Source organism: Ostrea edulis, chromosome 9 (genome assembly GCF_947568905.1).
Source record: "Ostrea edulis chromosome 9, xbOstEdul1.1, whole genome shotgun sequence".
Classification (NCBI taxonomy): Eukaryota; Metazoa; Mollusca; class Bivalvia; order Ostreida; family Ostreidae; genus Ostrea; species Ostrea edulis.
In genome coordinates, this window is record NC_079172.1 from 64343292 (window position 1) to 64364249 (window position 20958).

At 35.8% G+C, this 20958-nt stretch overlaps 2 protein-coding genes across 2 annotated transcripts; both read left to right on the plus strand.

Moving 5' to 3' along the window:
* The first annotated feature begins 9762 nt into the window (after nt 1-9762).
* Nucleotides 9763-11214, plus strand: LOC125659772 (uncharacterized). Its single transcript, XM_048891555.2, has one exon. It carries the CDS (start codon nt 10015-10017, stop codon nt 10918-10920), a length of 906 nt encoding a protein of 301 aa, XP_048747512.2. The 5' UTR covers nt 9763-10014; the 3' UTR covers nt 10921-11214.
* Nucleotides 11215-11469: 255 nt separating this feature from the next.
* LOC125658622 (uncharacterized) lies at nt 11470-18463 on the plus strand. The gene is made up of 2 exons (XM_056149898.1): nt 11470-17395; nt 17711-18463. Exon 1 carries the CDS (start codon nt 11752-11754, stop codon nt 15811-15813), a length of 4062 nt encoding a protein of 1353 aa, XP_056005873.1. The 5' UTR covers nt 11470-11751; the 3' UTR covers nt 15814-17395; nt 17711-18463.
* The last annotated feature ends 2495 nt before the right edge of the window (nt 18464-20958 follow it).

Here is a 20958-nt window from a genome sequence, read left to right on the forward strand (position 1 = left end):
ACTTCAATCAATAATTTGAAGATATCATCAATTAATTTGATGCGTGCAACAATTCATTATAAAAGATCTCTTCAACTAATTAAAAATATTTTCAATTATGAATTATTGCACACATTAATTGAATTGCTGTTGATTCTGCTGAATTGATGAGTGCTATAGTTGAATTGATGATAACAAAACTGCCACCCCCCCCCCCCCCCCAAGATTTTTTAGATATCTTCTCTATTCTCGCAAACGTGAAAGAAAAATCAAATATATGGCTATGATGTCAATAAAGAAATTAACCAAAATTGTGAAATTTATGTCGCCTTGGTCAATTTGCAAGGGTTCAATCTCTCAAGTGGAGCCAATATGGCCAGATGGGAGAGCAGGGTTGGCAAAAAAGTGGTCAATATGAGTAATGACCGGGCCGGTGGTTAATACTGGTTAAAACCGGTCAATACTGGCTAATACTGGTCGATATATATGAAATTACATTTGATTATCTAATGAAAAATATTAATTAACAATTGATCCATATAATGAAAAGACTTCATTTATCTTTATCTTTGCAAGAAATGTACAAAAATAGGAAAATGGACAGTTTAAATCACAATTGACCACTATTGACCACTTGGGGAGTATTGAACGTGACGATCACAAACGGTTAAAACCGGGGACAGTGTTAACCGCCCAACCCTGTGGTAAAGATAAATGAAATCAAAGAAAATCTTCCCTCCTCTCAGACATGTGTGAGAAAAATATAATGCAGCTGGTAATGATTATCATAAAGGTCTCTAAATTTTTAAAATTTTGAAAAACATGGACCTTTGGCTGGGGGTTTATACATTTATTGATATTCTTTGTAAGAGTATATTAGATGACATAAAAAAGGAAAGGTGCCTATACTCGTGATGAGCCCTGAAAGCCTCTTCAGTGGTTCCTGGCGACATCTGTTTGAGACAGATATCTTTAAAAACCTTGTTTCGGCAATCGTGGTGGATGAAGTTCATTGTATGGATCAATGGTAATTATAAAGGTTTTATTTTTTGTAAATTTTGTACTACATGTATATGTAATGGTATTATGAAATGTAAATGCAATGAACTTCATAATTAAAGTAATTCCACCCTCCTGTGATGTCATCAGATTTTGCAAAATCAAAGATGTATTTCGATTTATGCATGATAGGAACATAAATTTTGTTGGAGTCTTTTCCTATAGTTATTGTAAAAAATCTTGTTAAAAATAAAATATTTCAAAATTCTAAGTTATAGATGAATAATCAATTATACGTTTCAAAATATTGAATCCAAGGGCAATAACTCTGTTTCTATTGATTTCTTTATCAAGTCTATTATGCGATGATTTCCTTTATTTCTTACAGATATTCTGTATATTTTTGTGAAGATACAGTTTCATGAAATTGTTATGAATGCTATCATATCATCATAACCAGTTTGTATGGAATTTTAATAACACTGTTCAAGGAAAATTGCAATTTTCTTATGGCGATATATGATTCTGTTTATGCACGTCTCATATCTTAAAAAGTGTGATGACCTATGTATTTTATTTGATAATTTGTTAGTTTTAACTCTAATGAATGGAAATGAATACACATTTTAATTTTGTATCAGATAAAACTGCGAGTATGGAGTTACCTTAATCTAAAAATTACTTCTATGAAATTTAATCAAACTTTAGAATGTCATCTTTAATCTAATTTGTTATTGAATACATTATGTAATTAAAATTTATTTTCAAATCAATTAGTTAATCAATGCATATATATATATATATATATATATATATATATATATATATATATAGTTATACAAGAGGCGTGTTGTGGGATATATTGCGTATCTCAGACTCACGTTGTGGGATCCTTAGGTGGTTTATGGGTCATCTATATTTTAACCCATAAACCATGTAGTATAAACTTCACAGAAATGTTCAAAATGATATTATTATCATAAAAAACAAAACAAAAATTTTTAACCCACAAGGATATATCGAAAACTATCCCCCAACGCAAAATCTATTTTTAGAACAGTCAGTCTAAGTCCCTAGCTTTCAACATTTTGTGTATCTATAAATGTCAAGTAGAAAGTCCCACAATACGGTTTAGTGATACACGCAATGCATTTTGGGAGGACAATGGCGGAGTTTAGCAGAAGGAAAAGAGCTGTAAGTATTTTGTTCTTATTTAAAAGGAAGTAGTAGAGCGATTAAATATAACGCATATTTATGATAATTAGACGACTGTCGGACTTGTTTGATCTTAAGCACAATAGGCGGACGCCCCAGCCTGAAGCGTAAACAAAGTCAAAAGAACATGCATGGATTCGGAATGCAAGTTACATACATTGGGTACTAGTCCGGGAGTTGTGAAAATTTAAGCGCGGTTATATTACTTTTTTTAAAATTTGCATACATGTTTACCTCTGATGAAAGAAAAGAGGGATATCATCTGATCATATACCACAGGGGTCTGTTTCACAAAACTTAGTATCTAAGAGTTGTCTTAAGACCAAAATTTATCGTAAGATGGCACCATAGCTGTTTCACAAAACTTTCATATCTTATGACAATCTTAAGATCTATCATAATCTTAAGAGAACTAGATACCTGCATGTCTTAAGTCTAAAGTGAAAATGGTGATATTGAATATACATTTTGGCTAAAAACTTAAGGATTTTTAGAAGAAAACAGTATTTGGAGATAGAACAATACTTTGTACCATTTCAGGCTTGTTGGAACCTTGCCACCCCCCCCCCCCCCTTGACCTCCACCAATAATTTAGCCAATTATGTTGCCAATTAATACTCTGTACGATAGAAAACATATCAATGTTATTGTTGTACCCCATTATACATGTATGTTCTTTTGCTTGTCAAGGAATTTTTGTGTGGTTGTGCCCCTCCCAACTGCAATTGTTTGGATGTGCATGCCCCCATACCGAAATTCTTCCTACGGGTATGTATACAAAATGCAACTTCAAGATATTTTATTTTCTAATCAAGGGCCCCGGAAGGCATTACAACATATAAAAGTTCAATTTAAACATCATCTCAACAGAAAACAATAACATTGCATATTTGTAATCAAGTTGCATTGTGTATATGTAAGATAGTAAAATCCAGATATCATTTATACTTCATTCAGCATTATTTTAATTTTAAATTACTTCTCAAAGCTCATTTTTGGCCGGGTTGCACGAAGTGCAAATCCGGTCTATAGTATGGTAAAGTGCGGGCGGGCGGGCGGGGAAATTTTGTGAAATCAACTCCTCCTACAGTTTTTTATGTACAACCTTGAAACTTTGCAGAAAGTAAGTATATATATTGAAGTTATGCACTAGGTTTTTTGAAGTCCGACCTTTGTCGAATATGGGCGCTACAGCAAAAATTTGTTACTAAAAATAGAGTTCAACTTGAAAAAGGTAAGTGAGATTATCTTTTGTGGTTAAATTTATTCTATGTTTTAATCGTTTTGATAATTATACCCCCCGCAACAAGTTGTGGGTGGGGGGGGGGGGTATACTGGAATCAGGTTGTCCGTCTGTCCGTCCGTCCGTCTGTAGACGCAATGGTTTCCGGGCTCTAAAGCATTATCCTTTCCACCTACCATCACCATATCATACATATGGACTACCCATGGGATGAAGATGTTCCCTATCGATTTTGGGGTCAAAAGGTCAAAGGTCAAGCGCACTGGACATTGAAGTAGCAATATGGTTTCCGGGCTCTAAAGCGTTATCTTTTCCACCTACAGTCACCATATCATACATATGGACTACCCATGGGATGAAGATGTTCCCTATCGATTTTGGGGTCAAAAGGTCAAAGGTCAAGTGCACTGGACATTGAAGTAGCAATATGGTTTCCGGGCTCTAAAGCGTTATCCTTTCCACCTACAGTCACCATATCATACATATGGACTACCCATGGGATGAAGATGTTCCCTATCGATTTTGGGGTCAAAAGGTCAAAGGTCAAGTGCACTGGACATTGAAGTAGCAATATGGTTTCCGGGCTCTAAAGCGTTATCCTTTCCACCTACAGTCACCATATCATACATATGGACTACCCATGGGATGAATTTGTTCCCTATTGATTTTGGGGTCAAAAGGTCAAAGGTCACGCGCACTGGACATCGAAGTAGCAATATGGTTCGGTTTGTCATGCCATTTGTTTTTTACACTCAGAAAAGAGGTAGTTTATACCTATTACCAACACCCTTTGGGAGATTGGGGTAAGCGGGGGGTATTCTTAGTGAGCATTGCTCACAGTACCTCTTGTTTACTTTACAATTCTGCCTCCTCCAACACTAAGGCCATAACAAATCATAACAGTCCTCCAGATAACTACCACCAAATAAATCCCTACCCAAATTATTTACTCTAAATATTGCAACCCGGCCAATTGAGTCTTTGACCCATTTTTTGGCTAGAAAATCATATTTTCTATGATTAAGCAATGCTTAATTTAGTTCTCATACGTATGTTATTTATTCATCATGAAATGGCTAACACCATTAGAGATATTTGATTTATAAACATATTAAGTAAATAAATTTTGAATCAACAAAATTCGAAGTATTCCCATTTTCTAATGGTTTGGGCAAGACCCGCCCTTGAAAGTAAAAAAAAAAATCGACCCCCCTCCCCAACATTTGTTAGACTTTTTTTTTAAATTTTATTTCATTTTGATGACACAGTTTTAGTTTTTGAGGTAATACACCCCGGCCTCTCGTTCACTTGAATGTGTATGGAAACTCAGTACACCCACTATTGGATGGCCAAACTGATGTTATCGGTTATACATGGGATTACTGCTGTAACATTTGAGGCTACATGTAAATGTTTCCTTCTTCAAAGCATTCGAAATGGTAAATTTCTGTTTGATAATTATTCTTTTTTTATCTACTTCTTTGGATAGCACGATATTTTAATAGCAATAACAGAATTTAAGAGACACCTTCATAGACATGCGCGGATCTAGAGGGGGTGGGGGTCCGGACTCCCCTGGAATTTGCGGAGTTATTAAATGTACATAGTAAAGTATACAGTTTCTTTTAGAGGTTTTTTTTCTGCATAGACTTTTTCTTTTTACATTGATTCAAATTTGCATTCTTACTGCAGTCCAAATTCATATTGTACAGATTTGAAAAATGTAGTCTTGCAGTATTATAGTAGTAAAAAAGTGCAGTGTAAAATACAATTTATTAAATGAAGAGACAGCTTGATGATTGGCCATCAGTAGGAAATGAAAAAAAAACAACAACAAAAACAAAAATGAAAATGCTGCAGTATGTGAATCATTATTTTCTGGAATTGTTCACAAAACTTCTACTAGTTAATTCATTAAAATAAGCTTTATATTTTTCCCAAATTCTCATTCATTATTTAATATGTTTTGTCAGAGGGGGATATAAGTGCTACTTGGTTATGTTATGTTGATACAGTGCTACAGAAATAAAAGTAGTAAGAGAGAGGGAGATATAAGGGTTTATCTTGGTTAATTGATTGGGACATCCCACTACAGATATTGAGCTGTGAACTCCATAATGCTAAGCACCAAGAAGACAGTCTACAGTCATTTACTAGATCTTGACCTTAATTTTGTTGTTGTTCCAGTTATATTTTGTCACCACTTCTTAATCAGTCTTTATCCTTGAGATATTATTGGATCAAGTTGACAATGACAGCTTTTTCTCTGAAATTGCTGAACCAATTTCTAATTTTCTACCAATTTTGGTGTTTAGCATCTTTTGATGAAGAGGAACAAAAATTATGAATTTTATGATCCCAGTTTCCATGGATGCTGAGGGATGGGGCCAAAACTATAAAAATTTGTGATCTACAAAAATCTTTTTTACCCTGAAACATCCAGCAGGCATATTGTTTGCATGATTATTATGAGCAGTTAGCCTCCTACCAAAATTGTGAAATTCAGAACTCCTGCGTCCATAGTTCAGGCCGCAGGGAGAGTAAATTTGCTGCAAGATTCTCTGTGACCATTAAGGCCCATGGGTATCTTGTTTGTTTCAATATATATATATATATATATATATGTGTGTGTGTGTGTGTGTGTGTGTGTGTGTGTGTGTAGCTTATGTCTATTCATGTTTTATGGGTCACTGTTTCCAGATACATGAGTTTCCTCAATGGAATGCTTTGAATTTGTTTAATTTCATCAATTTTATAGGAGATGCACTAGAATTACTTTCCCAATTTCATACACTTTTTCATAAAAATCCCAAACAAAAAGTCACAGGCCTGTTTCAAAAAAGTCTTATTAATCCCTGTGTAATTGTCAAGAAAGGTTGCTGGTAATGGATATTGTAATGCATAGTTGGTTAAAGTTTGTCACGAAATCTGCATAATTCTGTGAAATTCCATGATGCCTGCTTAGACGGAAAATCATTTTTAAATTGCTACATGTAGATTGTATTTTGCATGCGTGTCCTTTTCATTTCTGAGATTTCGTTCATGTTGCCGTAAGCATTTATATTTATTGAACTCCATCCTAATCAAAATTACGCCTTTGTATACTTTGCTAATTAAAGTGAAAAGTACTAGTGAAGGTATCAAAGCTTGAATTAATTGTGTATCAACATTCTGCAGGAGGTAAATACTTCTATATATCCGTATAGTGGTTGACCCATAGTCTGTTGAACTTCATAGTTTGTGGGTCACTGTCATCTATACATGTATGTGTCTGTTCATGGATTGTGGGTCACTGTTATAGGTTGTTTGTTCTAACATTTTTCCTGTAGTTTGTTCATGGCTTTTTTTGTGTCTTTGTTTTTATACATTTGTGTATTTACATATATCGTCAACTTCCCACATTTATGTAGCAATATTCCATTATCACCTGCATATGGTGTTTATATATCTCAACTGCTTCGATATGCAAGAGCTTGTTCTCGGTATAGTCAGTATTTAAATCGAGGTAAGCTACTGACAAACAAGTTGATGGTACAGGGATTTCAACAGTCTCGATTGAAGTCAGCATTTCGCAAATTCTATGGTCGTTATAACGATCTAGTTCGTCAATACAACCTCGCATTGGGTCAAATGCTGTCTGACGTGTTTCATACCGATTGTTAAGCCGATCTTGGCACACTGATTTGACTGCGGATAACTCCGTTTACCTGATCAGGATATGGGGCTCACGGCGGGTGTGACCGGTCAACAGGGGATGCTTACTCCTCCTAGGCACCTGATCCCACCTCTGGCGTGTCCAGGGGTCCGTGTTTGCCCAACTATCTATTTTGTATTGCTTGTAGGAGTTATGAGATTGATCACTGTTCGTTATCTTCACCTTGCATATGTGAATGCTAATAGTTTGTGGGTCACTGTCATATATACATGTATGTGTCTGTTCATGGATTGTGGGTCGATCACTGTCATAGATTGTTTGTTCTAACATTTTTCCTGCAGTTTGTTCATGGCATTTTTATGTCTTTGAGTTTAGACATTTGTGTATATGCGTACATATGTGAATGCTAATAGTTTTTGGGTCACTGTCATATATACATGTATGTGGCTGTTCATGGATTGTGGGTCACTGTCATAGACTGTTTGATCAAATATTTTTCCTGTAGTTTGTTCATGGCATTTTTATGTCTTTGAGTTTAGAAATTTGTGTATATGCATACATATATATGTGAATGTTCATGGTTTTTGGATTACTGTCATATATAAATGTATGTGTCTTTTCATGGATTGTGGGTCACTATCATAGATTGTTTATTCTAATATAGTAGAAGTCCTATTATGGCAGTTCAGTTATACATGTGTTTATGGTTTGTTGATCACCAGGTAACCCTCATGTTCATAGACTGTGGGACATTGTTTTAAGATTTTATTGTATTCAGATGTGTCCGATTATTGTTTTTGGATCAGTATAAGTATAAATATATGATATGGATATTTGTCTGTTTGTGTTTTTTGGTCACTGTTGTAAGATACTAGATTGTGAATACAATTATGTGTGTTTGTTTATGGTTTGTCAGTCATTATGTTTACATATATAAGTCTGTTTATTGTTTGCTGGTCACTGTTTGAAATACATGTGATGACCTAAGTATATATGGGTGTTCATGGTTTGTGAATCACTTTGTCAGAATATATGAATGTATAAATTTCATCATTTTCTTAAATACCATGAAGGATGTTTGTATGTAACTTATACACAGTGGCATTCTTGCAGAAACTCGTTGATCAATCATGCTTAAGTTTGATGACCTTAACCTTCCACCTTTACTCATGTTACACTCTTATTGTTGTTGTAAAAAGAACTACATCCTAATGGCTAAATACTAGTGGCTAATTGCTAAATGGTTGTAACTGTCTGACACTTACAGTTATATATTATGTCACAAAATTGGTCAGTTTGTGAGAGCATGTGGAAATGAACTTTTCTATACCAAGGTAAACAGTTTAGAGTTCCTTATTGATATGGTCTTTCTGAGAACTGTTAGATTAACCTTTTTTTACAACGTCGACCGCCGCAGAGCAGCACATGATAATCCACGAATGGTTTGGTGAATATTGATTTCGTGTGTGTTCCATCAAAAATATTTAATTAGAGATGCGATTGAAATTTTAAGACCGGACATGTGCCAGGCAGTATGTACAATTTTGAAAGGAAAATTTGTTGAGATATGAAACGTTATGCAGTGTAACATCTCGTTCGAAACAAGACAAAGGAGATGCGTTTTTATATCTTATGGATTCTTCCAAAATTTATTCAAATTATCAACAAATGAGAACTCCTAGGACCAAAAAAAAAAAAACCCCAAAAAACCATGATAATAATAATTTAATGATATTTTAGAAAGCGCAGCGAGACATCACATAAATTTTATATTTAGCCTGCCACCTTTTTGCTCTAGTGGATGACAACAATGACTAATATATTTTTACATCATAGAGGGCGAAGTAAATATTGAATTTTTCTTTATAAAAATGTGTATATTCATTTTTCATTTAATTTCCATTGCTATTTAATTAAGCTATGTTGTGTGTAATTTTTAAAAATAAAATTAATTTGCTCCAACACCTTAACATGAAATATGTGCCCTCAAATACCCCAAAATCCCACTGAAAATGAGAGAAAATTGTTTCAATTTTGTGCAGAAACACAACCACTGTTGGATTGTTCTTACATTGAAAAATGTGTATCGTATCTACTAGAATAACATATCAAAAAATTAGAGATGTCATATTTCATTTAAGAAAATAAATTGATTTTAAAATTTGTGTTATGCCCCATACTATGGTAATTTGGTAATTTTCCATTTTTATCTGTTCAGGAGTTATTGTTCTTTTCAATTATTGCAAAGTTTTATTTAGAGTTATCTCCCTTTAACGTACATTGCAGCCATCTTGTGTTTTTCAACATCTCTATAATTTGTGGCCTACTACAATGTAAGTAGCTATGCATTATATTTGTGCATTTGTAGAATTGTTTTTTACAATATTTAAATGTTAGTTTCATTGAGATATTTTATATAACTTTAAATTTAACAGAAATTTCTACGGCACGTGTCTTGGGTAGATATTGTAGTCCCTATGAGCTGGAACAATTTATTTTAGGCTTTGTGCAGTTAATTTATAGTAATGTTTGCAATCCATGTGAATTATATATGTAGTTAATGGCATATTTCTTGCAATTTTGTTGATAAGTATTTATATAAAGTAAACCCCTATTTGTCAGAAAAAGTTATGGAAAGCACTTGGTGTCATTATGTATTTTTCTTGAATTTTTCTAATGTATGGTGTGCTATTATAGATATTATTCCAAAATGTAATTTCATTCTTTGTACTTTTACAGCCTTTTACCACACTCACACACACATCTACTCAGCCTCATCTTCATGTATTATGGAATACATTACTGGGAGAAATACATATTCAGAATTTGTATTGGAGTAACTGTGTACTTAGTGAATGGTTATACTACTGCCTCCGGGGCAGAACAGTAAAAGGATTACAACTGGCCTGACAAACACAACACAATGGATCCAAATCTATTGGAAAACAAAAACATGGAGGATTCATCAGGAGATGTGAGACCTCAGCGGAATATAAAATTGACGGATAAAGGTCAAGAACATTTTGAAGACCTCAGCAAATCGCACCAAGCTCGGATTGCGAAGGCATGGAACACATTGGACATTTGTTTAAAAAGCATTGATAAAACGCGTGAAGAAATGGAAGAATTACTCGCTTTGCATACAGAAATTAAAAAACTTGGGACTGAATTAGAAACACAATGCTCGGACTATTTACAATTCCTAAACCGGCATAATTCTGACAATGAACTGGAACTTTTCAACAGAACTTTGAGAGGGTACCGTTTGATGGTGGACACTTCTTTGAGGAAACTCACACTGAAAATTGAAGATCTGAAATTCAGAGAAAATGCTTCAAGATCTTCTAAGCCAACTATATCGTCACACAATCTAAGTCAGTCATCAGCAGTATTAAGAAAGCGGGCCAAGGCAGAAGCCCTGAAGGCTTCCCTTAAATTTGCGGAGGACCAAGCTCTACTGCAGAAGAGACAGGTAGAACTGACACTACGACATGCAATTACAGACAAGGAAAATGCTGAACTAACTGCTGAAATGAATTTACTGAGCATTAAACGTGAAGCATTAGAGTTAGAAGTTGAAGCACAAGTCTTGGAAAACGATGAAAGCCGTTCCATTAAATCAGTGTTGGAAAACTTAGAAACTGAAAATTCTCAAAAAAGAACAAGTGCATATGTTCAGAACATTTCATCAACTTGTAATGAAACTCAACCAGTGACAGTGTCTCAAAATCAACCAACTGTTGAACAACAAAATGAATCAGAAACTCCACAGCCATTGGAAGTTACATCATCATCACCCCATCCAGCTGTGACCATGACAACTTCATAACCTTTTATATATGAAGCACCATTTATGTCGTCACAACCTTGTATATCTACAGCTCCACTCATGTCAAGGTCACAGTCCCAAACCTACAGAGTCCCATTTGTGCCAACATCACAAAATCAAATGTATGGAACTTAATCAGTGTCAAGAACTCAGCAGTTTCCAGTGGAACTTACAAAGTTTATCTTAAAGAAAGACTTGCTTTTGTCTCGATTGACAACATTTAATGACAAGCCTGAGTTTTACCCAACTTGGAAAAATTCTTTCAAGGCAATCATGCATGAACTTGAGGCGGAAATAGACCTACTTATCAAATGGACTGGACCGTTATCACAACGTCACATTATGAGCATTAATGCCGCCAACATGAACAATCCTGAGCACGCATTACGTCGAAGTTGGATTCGTCTGGATGAACGTTTCGGCTGTCCAGAAATGATCGAGTCAGCCCTGAAGACTAAATTAGACTCTTTTCAAACATTAACCACAAAAGACCTTCATCGGTTGTATGATCTTTCGGACATTCTGGATGAGATAGAAGCCATTTAGGAGGACTCGCGCTATTCCTGTCTACTTTCGTATTTTGACAGTTCCTCAGGAGTGACACCGATCGTCAAGAAACTTCCAAGTTATATTCAAGGAAAGTGGACTAATGAAGTAGTGGCCTACATGACTATGAATTAAGTGTCATATCCGCCTTTCAGGGTTTTCGCAAGATTCATCCGGGGGCAAGCAAAGATCAGGAATAATCCTTCTTTTGCTTATGACAACAAAACAGACACACTGAGAAGGAAGCCAGAGAAAGTGTCCACGAAGAAAACAGACTGTGTGCAGATGGGCGATGTTTCAGTTAGAAAGTGTCCACTTCATGGGACACATCATTCCTTGAATAAATGCAGAGCATTCAGACATAAGTCATTGGATGAAAGGAGGAAATTTCTGAAAGAGAAAAATATATGCTTCAAATGTTGTGATTCTCATTCTCATAAGCGAAGAGACTGTACTGCTCAAGTGAAATGCGAGGACTGTGATAGCACAAATCACCCATCAGCTCTACATGTTTTTGTTCGTAACACAAGAAATCATGGTGGGGAGATGCGAAATGATGGAAGACGCAATGACGGGGAGACACAGCATAACAGTGTAGGCTCCATGTGCACACAGATTTGTGGAGGACAATTTAATGGGAAATCTTGCTCTAAGACTTTGTTGGTGAAAGTATTTCCAACGGAAGACCCTCGACAAGCCATAACTATGTATGCTGTCATAGACGATCAGTCGAATCGTTCTTTGGTCAGTCCTATATTTTTTGACCTGTTCAGGTTACAAGCTGACTCAACAGTTTACACACTCTCATCATGTGGAGGCACAATTCGTACTACTGGAAGAAAAGCCAGTGGATTTGTGGTGGAATCATTGGACGGTAGCTGTTCCCTTGATCTCCCGACACTTATAGAGTGTGAAAACGTACCCAATGTGAGAGAGGAGATTCCGACTCCAGACGTGGCTCAACATTACAGTCATTTGAGGAATATATCTAGCTTCATCCCTTCATTAGACCCAAAAGCTGAAATACTATTGTTGCTTGGTAGAGATATAGTAGAAGCACATCATGTTGTAGATCAACGAATTGGTGGAAGAAATCAACCGTATGGACAGAAATTACGCTTGGGTTGGACAATTATTGGAGAAACCTGTCTTGGCAAGACTCATGTACCAAGATCAATCAATATGTACAAAACTCATATCCTGGGATCTGGTCGTGCGTCAATGATGCCACCTTGCACCAACGAATTCAAGATTAGAGAAGAAATCAATCACGTCCCATATGGTGTGAACTCAACAGATGCTTTAACTTGTGAGAGCGATAATTTCGGCAAGGATGTTTTCCGAAGAACCAAAGACGATGAGAAACCTGGGTTGTCAGTTGATGATTACCAGTTTCTTAACATTATGGATGATGGTTTTCAAAGAGATGCAAATGGTAATTGGATCGCTCCACTCCCATTTCGCCATCCGCGACCACGACTCCCTAATAACAGAAGTGTTGCATTGAGACGAGCAAAGTTGCTGGAAGCTTCACTAAGAAGAAACCCTTTGAAACAAGAACATTTTCTCACCTTTATGGAGGGCATTCTGAGAAATGGACATGCTGAGTTAGCACCACAATTGTCACATGATGAGGAATGCTGGTTCTTACCGATATTTGGTGTGTATCACCCAAAGAAACCAGATCAAGTGCGAGGAGTCTTTGATTCATCAGCGAAACACGAAGGATTCTCACTCAATGATGTCTTGTTATCGGGTCCTGATCTCACAAACAGCCTTCTTGGAGTTCTAATGCGTTTTCGGAGGGAACCTGTTGCAGTGATGGCAGATGTACAGCAGATGTTTTACTGCTTTAAAGTGAACGAAAATCATCGCAATTTTCTACGATTTTTCTGGTTCAAAGACAATAATCCTAACAACCCAATGGTTGAATACAGGATGACCGTCCATGTATTTGGCAATCGGCCATCGCCGGCAGTAGGGACTTACGGGATTCGTAGAACAGCACTGAATGCGAAAACAGAATTTGGACAAGACGTTAGAGATTTTGTGATGGACAATTTCTATGTAGACGATGGACTTATGTCGCTACCTACGGCATCCGAATCTACAAGTTTGATAAGGCGAACACAGAAAGCTTTACTGGTTGAAGGCAATATGCGGCTGCATAAGATTTCTTCGAACAGCGAGGAAGTTTTGGGTTCGTTTCCAACAGAAGATCTTGCCAAAGATATGAAAGATCTAGAGTTCGGGAAGGACCTGCTCCCAATGCAACGGAGTCTTGGTCTTAATTGGAATTTGGATGATGACATTTTTTTCTTTGAGGTGACGTCAAAGAATACAGCATGCTCTAGAAGAGGAATTCTTTCCTGTGTGAATAGTATATTTGATCCCCTGGGATTCCTTGCACCTGTTGTCATAGAGGGAAAGAATATTTTGAGGACTCTTGTTCAAAGCACTATTGACTGGGATACGCCACTCTCATTAGACCAAATAGAAGTTTGGGAGCGTTGGAAAAACCCTTTAGTTCATTTGGGAAATTTGAAGATTCCTCGGACATATGCACCTATGTCTTTGGAAAACTGTGTTCACAGATCAGTCCACGTTTTTTGTGATGCCTCAGAAATGACCATTGCTGCAGTTGGTTACATCAAAATGGCGTCTCACAACAATGATCAAGTAGGATTTGTTCTAGAAAAATCGAAACTCGCTCCAACGCATGGACACTTAATTCCAAGACTGGAGCTATGTGCGGCAATATTGGCAGTAGAAGTTGGTTGTTCTATAGCAGATCACTTATTGTTACCTATCGAGGAGTTCAACTTCTATTCTGACAGTAAAGTAGTGTTAGAGTATATTTTCAACACTACACGCCGATTCTATACATATGTCACAAATCGTGTCTCATTCATCCGGAAGATGACAAAACCGAAACAGTGGAAAATCGTATCCACCGAATATAACCCTGCTGATCAAGCTACCCGTGCACTACCATCTCATCAACTGAAAGACAGTGCATGGTTGAATGGACCTCCTCATCTCGCTAAGCATGATCAGAAAGATGTTCGAGAATTTACCATGGTGGACCCTGATGCAGACAAGGAAGTGAGAACAACTGTGACTTGCTTCAAGAGTAACACTAACACAAAGACATTAGGATCTCATTACTTCCCAAAGTTTTCGACTTGGAAAAGTCTTGTGAGAACATTTGTGCTGCTCAGACACATTGCAAAGTCTATTGCTAGGCGAACAGACTGTAGAGGGTGGCATTATTGTTCAGAGTCAAACACTGTGGAAAATTTTCAAAAGGAGGAGAAATTTATAATAAAGACTGTCCAGAGAGAGTATTATCCAGAAGAGGTTTGTCACTTGACACAGAAGAAACCATTACCTCCTTCAAGTTCATTGCTCTCTTTAGATGTGTTCCTAGATTCCGATGGAATATTACGAGTAGGAGGAAGATTAAATAAGAGTGGCATGCCTCGACAAGAAGTCAATCCTATTCTGATATCGGGGAAGCATCACTTAGGAATCCTACTCGTTCGCCATTTTCACAACATAGCCAAGCATCAAGGTAAAAATATCACCTCTGCTACAATTAGGATTGCAGGATTTTGGATTACCGGTTGTAAGCGTTTAGTATCGTCTGTCCTCTACAAGTGCGTAAAATGCAGGAAGCTATGTGGCAAATTTGCTTATCAGAAGATGGCCGACTTGCCCCCTGACCGGTTGGAACCAGGACCGCCCTTCACCTATATCGGTATAGATACCTTTGGACCATGGGAAGTGGTGACACGCAGAACACGAGGTGGTGTGGCAAATTCGAAACGTTGGGGTATCCTTTTCACTTGCTTGGTATGTAGAGGAGTTCACGTAGAAGTAGTAGAGGAGATGACCTCTTCATCCTTTGTCAATGCCTTCAAGCGCTTTGTCGCCATCAGAGGAAATGTCAAACAGGTGCGTTCAGACAGAGGTACCAATTTTGTGGGTGCTACTGACAGTTTGATGATCGATGCAGTGAATGTTGAAGATGGGCCGGTAAAAAACTATTTGTTTAACTCTGGAACTGTGTGGCTTTTCAATCCACCACACTCCTCCCATTTTGGAGGCGTTTGGGAACGTCTCATTGGAGTTACTAGGAGAGTATTTGACTCTATGATGATGGATATTCCAAAAGGAGGTTTGATTCACGAGGTTCTTACTACATTCTTAGCCGAAGCTTGTGCTATTGTGAACAATAGACCTCTTGTATCTGTCTCGTCAGATCCAGAAGACCCAACACCTTTGTCTCCTTCACTGATACTCACTCACAAGCCTGATGCCACGGTCACCAATGTACCTGTCTAAGGGAAGGAACTTTATCGCTCTCAGTGGAAAAGGGTTCAGCATTTATTGAACACCTTTTGGAAAAGATGGAGAACGCAGTACTTGCAAACATTGCAAAACTTCAGAAAGTGGAAAACTGAACAAAGAAATTTAGCCGTCGATGATGTAGTTCTTTTGAAGGACCATACAGAGGTTCGCAACAGTTGGTCGATGGGACGTGTGACAAAGGTGTTCCCAAGCAGCGATGGAAGAGTTCGTAAAGTTGAAGTGATGGTGTACCGTGAGGGACATTATTCGTTCTTTGTGAGACCTGTGAATGAACTTGTGGTTCTTGTATCCGAGGAGTGATGTGTTCTATGACTGTCGAATACTGTTTGATTCAATGAACTCTATTCATATTTTCAGATAAATAAGCGTTACGCATTTGTGTATATATGTTCCTTAATAGTGATGTTAAATAACATCAGGCAGGGAGTGTTATGCCCCACACTATGGTAATTTGGTAATTTTCCATTTTTATCTGTTCAGGAGTTATTGTTCTTTTCAATTATTGCAAAGTTTTATTTAGAGTTATCTCCCTTTAACGTACATTGCAGCCATCTTGTGTTTTTCAACATCTCTATAATTTGTGGCCTACTACAATGTAAGTAGCTATGCATTATATTTGTGCATTTGTAGAATTGTTTTTACAATATTTGAATGTTGTTCCCATCGTTAATTTCATTGAGATATTTTATATAACTTTAAATTTAACAGACATTTCTACGGCACGTGTCTTGGGTAGATATTGTAGTCCCTATGAGCTGGAACAATTTATTTTAGGCTTTGTGCAGTTAATTTATAGTAATGTTTGCAATCTATGTGAATTATATATGTAGTTAATGACATATTTCCTGCAATTTTGTTGATAAGTATTTATATAAAGTAAACCCCTATTTGTCAGAAAAAGTTATGGAAAGCACTTGGTGTCATTATGTATTTTTCTTGAATTTTTCTAATGTATGGTGTGCCATTATAGATATTATTCCAAAATGTAATTTCATTCTTTGTACTTTTACAGCCTTTTACCACACTCACACACACATCTACTCAGCCTCATCTTCATGTATTATGGAATACATCACTGGGAGAAATAAATATTCAGAATTTGTATTGGAGTAACTGTGTACTTGGTGAATGGTTATACTACTGCCTCCGGGGCAGAACAATTTGCACTATTGCGAAAATATGCGAGTTTTTCCGAAATCTAGATCACCTCGACTCTTGATTGCAATGCGTATTCCAAGTATATTCATGATCAAGACAAGTTACGTCCCTTTTCTGAAGTGAAAGTAGAATTTCGTGAGTGGTGATTTGGATATTTTGAGCTGGTTTAAGTCTTTAAATCAACTAGAATTTTCCATTTGATACTTAAGTGTTTGTCGGAGACCGTTATGCTCTCGATGGGTAGCTTTCAATGATGATGTATCAGTGGATTTACATTGCGATCGTGATTACAACAGGGAGAACTTGTATGCAAAAACTTCTGAGAAGATTAGCCGAAAAAGAAACGCACAGGTGGCATTAAATGTGTCCAATGCTGTTGTCATAACAATTCAGATCCGTAAGTACTTTACTATCATTCATTTTGCCTCAGTTTGTAAAATAACTAGACAGTAAACAAATATATTATATAGTTTATCCAATTCCATATGCAATTCACCGTTGAATATAAACTTCAAGCAAAATCTTGTACATGAGAAATGCCTGTGCCGATAGGTGTTTGAGAATAAGATTTATCACATTAACTTTAACGTTTGTAAATATTCATAAATCTGTCAATTTAATTTCATTTTGAAGTTTGCAATTGTTCATTCTGATGTTATTTAAACTTATCAATCAGCAAGAAATATTCATTTTTGTTAATATACAATTGCAGCTCTGACAGTCAGGGGTGCAGATTCAAGATTGGATGTTCTAAATGAAATTAAGACAGAAATATTTTCTGTGAGGAATGTATAAGACTCAGCATCATCATTATGACAACACAGTTGTGGGTCATTAAAATTTAAGTGGATCGAACATGGCTGGAACTTGTTTAAAGATTGTTCAACTGGAATGTGTCCACTGAGAAAACCACAGAGGCTGAAACTGTTGGAGAATATCTGACAACCTGTTTTTGAATTTCTCATCCCCTTTCATGGAAGGAACTGTACTCAACTGAACAATGCAACTGTACATGTCCATAGTTTACAGAGAAATACTGATATACATGCAAAAACAAATATAGTGTGTTAGTCATTGTTTACAAACTCGTTTTTAGATAAAGCTTGAAAATATGATTGAAGATTGTGTAATTTATTTTCTGGACTGACTGAGAGCTTCACAGATTGCAATTTAAAACGTACAATTTTAATCTAATAGAAAACAATCAGGATAAGTCTGACAGAAACAGGACAACTTTAAATTGATATTCTTAATATAACCAAGATAGACACAAAATTTGCTTTTAAAAACAAAATAATACCCCACCCCCACCCCGAATTGGAAGTTGGGCAGTATTTTTTGTAATGCATGCATCTTATAAGTCATTCATCTACATGTATGACACATAAACCCATATTATAATTTTGATACAAAACCAAAACCTGTTTTTAACAATAGCAATCCCCCAACCCTGTAAATTGTGTTGTTATAAACAATGAATGTTTTGGGAATTTTAATGGGAATTGATTTTGCATTGCAAATCTTTTTTAATGCCATCATCACAGAATCTGGTATTCATGGAAATGAATGAAATTATTTGCAACAAAGTAATTAGAAAAGTGCACTTATGAACTTATGGAGAAAGTACTGACACAAGCCAAAAGGCCATCCATATTCAGTTGTTGTTTTTTCCCCCACTAAAGTTGGATTAATCGAGAAATAAAGAAATGAAATGAAAGGGTATATTAATGATTGGGTATGCATTCTTTTCCCAACATTTTCTTGACACTGATATTTATCAGCTACCCACATACATATGTACTAACGATTTCTAAATTGTTTTACTGCAAGGTACCAGAAAGATGATGTTACTTAGGTCATAATCTACTTACACCAGTACACCACCCTTTCATTTCATTTCTGTTTAATCATTTGAATTTAATTATTACAAAGGGGAAAATATGAAGAAAAATATGTTACTATGGAAACATTAACCATAATCATTGAAAGCAATTTAATGTACATGTACTTCAGTAGATTTATTCTACAATATCATAACTTCATCTTTGTATTCATAGGCTGGTTAAAATATACTAATTAAGAAGGAATTCAATTTGTAGTTTAGTTGCTATAGAAACCTACTTCCATGGAAACATTATGTTGGCGATTTAGATTTCTTTTCATTTACATTTTAAACTACAAGTATTTTACCTACTTATACTCAGTTGAGTCAGTTTTGACCAGAGATAGCTAGTCCAAAAGTCCTGTTATGAAAATGTTGGTAATCTGACTGTTTTGTCTCCGTGGAAACATTAAATAGGAACTGTAGCAGCTAGATGTAACTGATATGAAACAGCTGCTACAGTTCCTATTTAATGTTTCCATAGAGACAAAACAGTCAGATTACCAACATCTCATTACTAATACTATAATTCAAATGATTAAACAGAGTCATATAATGCTTTAACAGGAAATACCTAGAGATAAATAGATATAAATATTGTGAAAAGTAAAAATTCTATTCAATACAAAGTAATTCAAACACATTAAAAAAATTCATTTTCATTTTAAATGTAATAATTTTCTACCAATGCCTTTTGACTTGAAGATTGTTTTAAATGTGTTCTACACCAACTAATCCAACTTATGACTAATCCATGTACTTTATAACAATTATTAAGATTATGACAGAACACTTTCACTTAATAATAGGCACACACGTTTCTGCTTCCTGGCACAAATCAGTTGTATAGTTTAATCAAAAACAGGCCAAAATCGAGCAGTTTTAAGCATCTTGGTAGCTGTTTTCACAGTGTTCTTGTTACCATGGCAACGGTACCTCAATTTCGAATTTTGGTACCAAATTCTATGAGAGGGTATCAAATAATCACTATATGCCAAATTTCAGCAAAATCGGTGGGGGTACCTTTCCACCCCTATAATAAAAATGTTAATGCTTACAGAGAATGGCTCGTAAAATGATATTTGGGTCTTCGCTCGTTTCAACCATATTAAACCTTACCTATTTGTTACTAAATCTCAGCAAAATATATTATAATTAATAAAAAATATATATATATTTGTGTACACCGCGATGCACAATATAACATGCATGGCTCGTCAATAGCAAATCCCAAACGTAAACTTTCTACACATTAACATCACTTATAAGGAAATGTGTGGCTCAAAAGATAAAAATAACATAATGAACAAAATGATACATAAATTGATATATTTTAAAATAAAGAAAATTCAACCTAGAATTTTGGATATTTAGAACTTTTTAGAAAATTTGATTAAGAATTCACACATTTGGCAAATGACGTTATAATATTTTACCTTTAACCTTAAGAATTTTCTAAAATGCTTGAAAAGTTTTTATTTATTTTTCAAAATACATTTTAAACATTTGTAAATGACTATACATACAATTCACCGGAATTATATTTTACAGTTTACAAAATTCAGAAAATAACAATTTTCAAATTTCCGCCATAATGATTATGGAAAGTTGTACATAAACGCTGGCGGACCTCCGTGACATTCGGCAGTATTCTCATCCAAGTACTGGGTACTGATATGGAAAAAGGAATTTTAGATGAATTAAAACTAAGTAGATTATCAGAAACAAAAACAAAATAGAGATATTAAATAAATTGTTCCTTTCCACCCAGATCAGTGGTTTATATGAAATCCCAAGAGGGGCAGATCTGGATTTTTTCACCGGGGGGGGGGGTTGGGTTCCAGTCAATGTCCCTCAACCGTACTACTACCCCACTTGCACTAAATTATTCTTGCATGGAAGAGTGAATGGTTTACCCGGAACGCTATGCACGAAATGCTTCTTTTGCCACAATTTATGGCGTTATAAGTGTAGCGTAAAGTATTACTAGTAACGTGCTTTATTCGTGAACGGTCTGAAGAAACGGTAGGCGTGCCCTGCATGCTTTGATTTTTTTGCTGTTGTTGGCATTATTCGGT

What these genes read in the sequence shown, in the direction of transcription:
- LOC125659772 (XM_048891555.2), top strand. Translation starts at nt 10,015, where the DNA reads ATGGATCCAAATCTATTGGAAAACAAAAACATGGAGGATTCATCAGGA.
- LOC125658622 (XM_056149898.1), top strand. Translation starts at nt 11,752, where the DNA reads ATGGGCGATGTTTCAGTTAGAAAGTGTCCACTTCATGGGACACATCAT.